A 7,832-nucleotide genomic window follows, 5' to 3' on the forward strand; every position below is an offset into this window, starting at 1 on the left:
TTTGTTTCTGGACAGATGAAAATTAGTACTAAGTTTGCCTAGGGTTAACAATGAAGCTTAATATACTTAGAGGAATAATTATTTCTGTGACTGTAGATGGAGAATTGATTTTCTGAAAACAGGAATGGGGTTATAATCTTAGGCAATATTCAAAATCAATTCTTCAGCTCTGGAATTACATTTCTTTAATTTTTAGAGCTCAGAATTACTGTTGTCTTCCAGCAGGACAGAAATCCCTCAAGCACCGTAAAGCAGACTCATGACCAGCAACTTTTCCCAACCAGTCCTGCAGCTCTGCTATGAGAACATGAATGGATCCTGCATTAAAACTCCCTACTCTCCATGGGCCAGGACCATCCTGTACATGGTCTTTGGCTTTGGGGCTGTGCTGGCAGTGTGTGGAAACCTCCTGGTGGTGATTTCAGTTCTCCATTTCAAGCAGCTGCACTCTCCAGCCAATTTCCTCATCGCCTCTCTAGCCAGCGCTGACTTTTTGGTGGGTATCTCTGTGATGCCCTTCAGCATGGTCAGGTCCATCGAGAGCTGCTGGTACTTTGGAGACAAGTTTTGTAGCTTTCACAGTTGCTGTGATGTGGCATTTTGTTACTCTTCTGTCCTCCACCTGTGCTTCATCTCCATTGACAGGTACATCGCTGTCACTGACCCTCTGGTCTATCCTACCAAGTTCACGGTGTCTGTGTCAGGAATTTGCATCAGCATCTCCTGGATTCTGCCCGTGTTGTACAGTGGTTCTGTGTTCTACACAGGCATCAGTGCTAAGGGGATGGAAAGCTTAGTGAGTGCTCTCAACTGTGTAGGAGGCTGCCAAATTGTTGTCAATCAAGACTGGGTTTTGTTTTTTTTTAATTTATTTATTTATTAAGGATTTCTGCCTCCTCCCCGCAACCGCCTCCCATTTCCAAACCCCTCCCCCGATCAAGTCACCCTCCCTCATCTGCTCGAAGAGCAATCAGGGTTCCCTGACCTGTGGGAAGCCCAAGGACCGCCCACCTCTATCCAGGTCTCCTAAGCTGAGCATCCAAACTGCCTAGGCTCCCCCAAAGCCAGTACGTGCAGTAGAATCAAAAACCCACTGCAATTGTTCTTGAGTTCTCAGTATTCCTCATTGTCCTCTATGTTCAGCTAGTCCGGATTTATCCCATGCTTTTTCAGACCCAGGCCAGCTGGCCTTGGTGAGTTCCCGATAGAACATCCCCATTGTCTCAGTGTGTGGGTGCGCCCCTCGCAGTCCTGAGTTCCTTGCTCATGCTCCGTCTCCTTCTGCTCCTGATTTGGAGCTTGAGATTTCTGTCCTGTGCTCCTCTGTCTCTGTCTCCTTTCATCGCCTGATGAAGGTTAATATTCATGAGGATGCCTATGTGTTTGTCTTTGGGTTCACCTTCTTATTTAGCTTCTCTAGGAACATGCATTATAAGCCCAATGTCCTTTATTTATGGCTAGAAACCAAATATGAGTGAGTACATCCCATGTTCCTCTTTTTGGGTCTGGCTTACCTCACTCAGGATAGTGTTTTCTATTTCCATCCATTTGTATGCAAAATTCAAGAAGTCCTTGTTTTTTACTTCTGAGTAATACTCTAATATGTATATATTCCATACTTTCTTCATCCATTCTTCCGTTGAAGGGCATCTAGGTTGTTTCCAGATTATGGCTATTACAAACAATGCTGCCATGAACATAGTTGAGCATATACTTTTGTTGTATGATAGGGCCTCTCTTGGGTGTATTCCCAAGAGTGGTATTGCTGGATCCAGGGGTAGGTTGATCCCAAATTTCCTGACAACCGAAACACTGCTTTCCAGAGTGGTTGCACAAGTTTGCATTCCCACCAGCAATGGGTGAGTGTCCCCCTTTCTCCACAACCTCTCCAGCAAAGGCTATCATTGGTGTTTTTTATTTTAGCCATTCTGACAGGTGTAAGATGGTATCTTAAAGTTGTCTTGATTTGCATTTCCCTGATCGCTAGGGAAGTTGAGCATGACCTTAAGTGTCTTTTGGCCATTTGAAGTTCTTCTGTTGAGAATTCTCTGTTCAGCTCAGTGCCCCATTTTATAATTGGATTGATTAGCCTTTGACGGTCTAGTTTCTTGATTTCTTTATATATTTTGGAGATCAGACCTTTGTCAGTTGCGGGGTTGGTGAAAATCTTCTCCCAGTAAGTGGGTTGCCTTTTTGTCTTAGTGACAGTGTCCTTTGCTTTACAGAAGCTTCTCAGTCTCAGGAGGTCCCATTTATTCAATGAGGTCCTTAATGTCTGTGCTGCTGGGGTTATACGTAGGAAGTGGTCTCCTGTGCCCATGTGCTGTAGAGTACTTCCCACTTCCTCTTCTATCAGGTTCAGTGTGTTCGGACTGATATTGAGGTCTTTAATCCATTTGGACTTGAGTTTTGTGCATGGTGATAGATATGGATCTATTTTCATTCTTCTACAGATTGACATACAGTTTTGCCAGCACAATTTGTTGAAAATGCTGTCTTTTTTCCATTGTATACTTTTAGCTCCTTTATCGAAAATCAGGTGCTCAAAGGTTTGTGGGTTAAAGTCAGGGTCTTCTATTCGATTCCATTGGTCGACTTCTCTGTTTTTATGCCAATACCAGGCTGTTTTCAATACTGTAGCTCTATAATAGAGTTTGAAGTCAGGGATGGTAATGCCTCCAGACAATCCTTTATTGTATTAGATTGTTCTGGCTATCCTGGGTTTTTTGTTCCTCCATATAAAGTTGATAATTGTCTTATCCAGATCTGTGAAGAATTTTGATGGGATTTTGTTGGGGATTTCACTGAATCTATAGATTGCTTTTGGTAGAATTGCCATTTTTACTATGTTGATCCTCCCAATCCAAGAGCAAGGGAGGTCCTTCCATTTTCTGGTGTCTTCTTCAATTTCTTTCTTCAAAGACTTATAGTTCTTGTCGAATAGGTCTTTCACTTCCTTGGTCAGGGTTACCCCTAGATATTTTATGCTATTTGTGGCTATTGTGAAAGGTGATGCTTCTCTGATTTCCCTCTCTGCTTCCTTATCCTTAGTGTAAAGGAAGGCAACTGATTTTTTGGAGTTGATCTTGTATCCTGCCACATTACTAAAGGTGTTTATCAGCTGTAGGAGTTCTTTGGTAGAATTTTGGGGTCACTTATGTAAACTATCATATCATCTGCAAATAACGAAAGCTTAACTTCTTCCTTTCCAATACAAATCCCCTTGATCTCCTTATGTTGTCTTATTGCTATTGCTAGAACTTCAAGCACTATATTGAAGAGGTATGGAGAGAGTGGACATCCTTGTCGTGTTCCTGATTTTAGTGGGATGGCTTTGAGTTTTTCTCCGTTCAATTTAATGTTAGCTGTTGGCTTGCTGTAAATAGCTTTTATTATATTTAGGTAGGATCCTTGTATCCCTATTCTCTCCAAGACCTTTATCATAAAGGGGTGTTGAATTTTGTCGAATGCTTTTTCAGCATCTAATGAAATGATCATATGATTTTTTTCTTTCAGTTTATTTATATGGTGGATTACATTGATAGATTTTCATATGTTGAACCAGCCCCGCATCTCTGGGATGAAGCCTACTTGATCATAATGGATAATTTTTCTAATGTGTTCTTGGATTCGGTTTGCCAGTATTTTGTTGAGGATTTTTGCGTCGATGTTCATGAGTGAGATTGGCCTGTAATTCTCTTTCCTGGTTGAGTCTTTGTGTGGTTTTGGTATCAAAGTAACTGTAGCTTCATAGAAGGAGTTTGGTAATGACCCTTCTGTTTCTATATTGTGGAATACATTAAGGAGTATAGGAATTAGCTCTTCTTGGAAGTTCTGGTAGAATTCCGCATTGAAACCATCTGGTCCTGGGCTTTTGTTGGTAGGGAGGTTTTTGATAACCTCTTCTAATTCTTCGTGACTAACAGGTCTGTTTAGATTGTTCACCTGGTCCTGGTTTAACTTTGGTATATGGTATTTATCTAAAAAAGTGTCCATTTCTTTTATATTTTCCAATTTTGTGTTATACAGGCTTTTGTAATAAGATCTAATGATTCTCTGAATTTCCTCTGTGTCTGTGGTTATGTCCCCCTTTTCATTTCTGATCTTATTTATTTGTGTGTTCTCTCTCTGTCGTTTAATTAGTTTGGATAGGGGTTTTTCGATCTTGTTGACTTTCTCCAAGAACCAGCTTTTTGTTTCATTGATTCTTTGGACTGTTTTCTGTGTTTCTATTTTGTTGATTTCGGCCCTCAGTTTTATTATTTCCAGTCTTCTACTTCTCCTGGGCGCGTCTGCTTCTTTTTTTTCTAGAGCTTTCAGGTGTGTTGTTAAGTCCCCAATGTATGCATTTTTTGTTTTCTTTAAGTGGGCACTTAGTGCTATGAACTTTCCTCTTAGCACTGCTTTCATTGTGTCCCATAGGTTTGAGTATGTTGTCTCTTTATTTTCATTAAATTCAAGGAAGACTTTAATTTCTCTCTTAATTTCTTCCTTGACCCAGGTGTGGTTCAATAGTTGACTGTTCAGTTTCCATGAGTTTGTCAGCTTTCTGTGGGTAGCATTGTTGTTGCCTTCTAACTTTAATCCGTGGTGATCAGATAGGACACAGGTGGACACTGATATTTTTTTGTATCTGTGGAGGTTTCCTTTGTTTCCAAGTATGTGGTCAATTTTTGAGAAGGTTCCATGAGCTGCAGAGAAGAAGGTATATTTTTTCCTATTTGGGTGGAATGTTCTATAGATGTCTGTTAAGTCCATTTGCTTCATTACCTCCAATAATTCTCTTAATTCTCTATTAGGTTTCTGTCTGATTGACCTGTTTCTTGGAGAGAGAGGTGTGTTGAAGTCTCCTACTACTAGTGTGTGTGGTTTGATGTCTGCTTTGAGTTCTAGTAATATTTCTTTTACATAAGTAGGTGCTTTTATATTGGGGGCGTAGATATTCAGAATTGAGACGTCATCCTGATGAATTGTTCCTGTTATGAGTATAAAGTGACCATCTCGGTCTCTTCTGATTGATTTTAGTTTGAAGTCAATTTTGTTAGAAATTAATATGGCCACACCTGCTTTTTTCTTAGGACCATTTGCTTGAAACACCTTTTCCCAACCCTTTACTCTGAGTAGGTGCCTGTCTTTGTGGTTGAGATGTGTTTCTTGCAAACAGCAGAATGTTGGATCCTGTTTTTGTATCCAATCTTTTAGCCTGTGCCTTTTTTATAGGTGAATTGAGCCCATTAATATTAAGTGATATTAATGACCAGTGGTTGTTTACTCCGGTTATTCTTATTGCTTTTGGTAGTAGAGATTGTGTGTCTCCCTTCTTTGAGATGTGCTGGTGAAGGGTCACTAGATGCCTGGGTTATTGTAGGCAGTGTTGGCAGTGTTGGATTCCTTGGGTTGCTATTTTCCTTCTATTACTTTCTGTAGGGCTGGATTTGTGGCTACGTATTGTTTAAATTTATTCTTATCCTGGAATATCTTGTTTTCTCCATTGATAATGAACGATAGCTTGGCTGGGTATAGTAGTTTGGGTTTGCATCCATGATCTCTTAGCTTCTGCAGTACATCTATCCAGGACCTTCTGGCTTTCATAGTTTCCATAGAGAAGTCAGGTGTAAGTCTGATCGGTTTACCTTTATAAGTTACTTGCCCTTTTTCCTTTGCAGCTCTTAATATTCTTTCTTTAACCTGTATATTTTGTGTTTTGATTATTATATGGCAAGGAGATGTTTTTCTTTGATCCAGTCTGTTTGGTGTTCTGTATGCTTCTTGAATATTTAAATGAATATCTTTCTTTAAGTTGGGAAAGTTTTCTTCCATAATTTTGTTGAATATATTTTCTGGGCCTTTGAGCTGTGACTCTTCTCCTTCTTCTATTCCTATTATTCTTAAGTTTGGTTTTTTTATTGTGTCCCATATTTCCTGAATGTTTTGTGTTGAGAATTTGTTGGCTTTGCTGTTTTCTTTGATCTGTTCGTTTATTTTCTCTATGGTGTCCTCAGCATCTGAGATTCTTTCTTCTATCTCTTGTATTCTATTGATTATGCTTGTTTCTGTAGACTCTGCTCGTTGACCTAGATTTTCCATATCCTGCTGGTCCTCAGTTTGTATTTTCTTCCTTGCCTTCATTTCAGTTTTCAATTCTTGAACTGTTTCCATTACCTGTTTGATCATTTTATCTTGGTTTCCCAGGGTATCATGTACATATTTACTCATTTCTTCAAACTTTTTGTTATACTTCTCATCCATTTCTATAAGCGCATTTTTTACATGTTGTTTAAGGGACTCTATTGCGTTCATAAAGTCATTTTTTTCCACTTCTTCTGTGTTAGATTGCTCAAATACTTCTGTTGTAAGATCCTTGGGTTCTGGTGTTTTCATGTTGTTTTTCAGATTATTGGGTGAGTTCTTGCCTTGGCGTCTGCCCATCTCCTCCTATTAATCCTATCTAATGGGTCTTTTAAAAACCGGATCAGGTTTCCCTGCTGGCCCAGGGCTCTGCTTACAAAATGCCCTCGCTCTGTTTCCTGGTTCCTGCCACAGGCCAAGAACCCTCTCACCCCTCCGAAGGGTCTTCAGGACCAGGCTCCCCGTTTGCCAGTGACCTGGCCAACCAAAGGCCTACCTCTTTGATTTGATTGTAGTAGGGCGATCTGCTCACCTTATTGCACGCCTGGCCCTGCCGCTTGCGTCTGCTGCCGCGCTGGTCTCCCAAAGCCTCTTCCTGACTGCGGTGTCGCTATGCCGCGCGCGTCTGGCTGCCGCTACGCCTCTCAAGACTGTGTTTTGACAAGTTTTCTTTTGTTCTTCATACCTACCCTTGTTATGATCATTCTCTACAGCAAAATTTTTTTGATAGCGAAACAGCAAGCTGTAAAAATTGAAACTACTATAGGTGGCAACAAAACAGAGTCATCCTCAGAGACTTACAAAGCCAGAGTGGCCAAGAGAGAGAGGAAGGCTGCAAAAACCTTGGGGGTCACTGTGGTGGCATTTGTGATATCCTGGTTGCCATACACAATGGACACACTGATTGATGCTTTCATGGCTTTCATTACTCCTGCCTACATCTATGAAATTTGTTGCTGGAGTGCCTATTATAACTCAGCCATGAATCCTTTGATTTGTGCTTTCTTTTATCCTTGGTTCAGGAAAGCCATAAAACTTATTTCAAGTGGGGAAATTTTAAAGGGACATTCATCAACCACAAGTTTGTTTTCAGAATAAATATTAATGCCACATTCAGAAATACCTTAAGGCATAAATTTATGGAACAATGATGGAAGTAAACATAAGAAATGACTCTTTAAAATTAGGAAAACAGAATTTTCAAAATTTAGTCAGAAGAAAAGTTATGGCAAAGTTAAACTATAAAACTGTCATAAAGATGGTTATTACACTATGTGACAAACTAATAAAAGGCCCCTATATGCCACCAAGATCAATCTGTTTGAACATGCATTCGTGTCTTCAGTGCATTGAATTTTTGCTTTCATTTTAAGTGTGAAATCTCTTTTCAAGTGGTCTTTTTCTTCTTTGTCTTTTGCAGGGCTGTATTAGGTTTCTAAAACTGTTAGATCAAAATACTGTAAACCAGCTGGCTTCAACACACAATTCACTGTTTATCTCAAAGCTGAGATCCAGAAAGTCCAAGGTCAAGCTATGGCAGAATTGCCTTCTTCTGAAGGAGTCTGTCCACATATAGCAGATGCCTCTTGCTCTCTGTCTGTGTCTTTGTCTCTTTTTAATCACCAGCAGATACATTAGATTAAGGTATATCTTAAGTTACCCATTTTAACTCAATTGTCTCTTAAAGATGGACTACTGAAAGG

The 7,832-nt window shown here is 40.0% G+C and overlaps 1 protein-coding gene across 3 annotated transcripts; it reads left to right on the forward strand.

Moving 5' to 3' along the window:
- The first annotated feature begins 218 nt into the window (after positions 1-218).
- Positions 219-7,227, forward strand: LOC142842543 (trace amine-associated receptor 8c). Of its 3 annotated transcripts, none has more exons than XM_075959265.1 (3): positions 219-855; positions 4,987-4,992; positions 6,795-7,227. In XM_075959265.1, the coding sequence occupies exons 1-3, from the start codon at positions 260-262 to the stop codon at positions 7,225-7,227; spliced, it is 1,035 nt and encodes a 344-aa protein (XP_075815380.1). In that variant the 5' UTR covers positions 219-259. The 3 variants fall into 3 exon arrangements, with proteins under 3 accessions (XP_075815380.1, XP_075815379.1, XP_075815378.1); XM_075959264.1 differs by lacking the exon at positions 4,987-4,992 and adding an exon at positions 1,666-1,671 and having other exon boundaries at positions 260-855; XM_075959263.1 differs by lacking the exon at positions 4,987-4,992 and having other exon boundaries at positions 260-858; positions 6,792-7,227.
- The last annotated feature ends 605 nt before the right edge of the window (positions 7,228-7,832 follow it).

This window comes from Microtus pennsylvanicus, chromosome 1 (genome assembly GCF_037038515.1).
Source record: "Microtus pennsylvanicus isolate mMicPen1 chromosome 1, mMicPen1.hap1, whole genome shotgun sequence".
NCBI classification, from domain to species: domain Eukaryota; kingdom Metazoa; phylum Chordata; class Mammalia; order Rodentia; family Cricetidae; genus Microtus; species Microtus pennsylvanicus.

Coding starts and splice junctions, on each gene's coding strand:
- LOC142842543 (XM_075959265.1), top strand. CDS start 260: ATGACCAGCAACTTTTCCCAACCAGTCCTGCAGCTCTGCTATGAGAAC.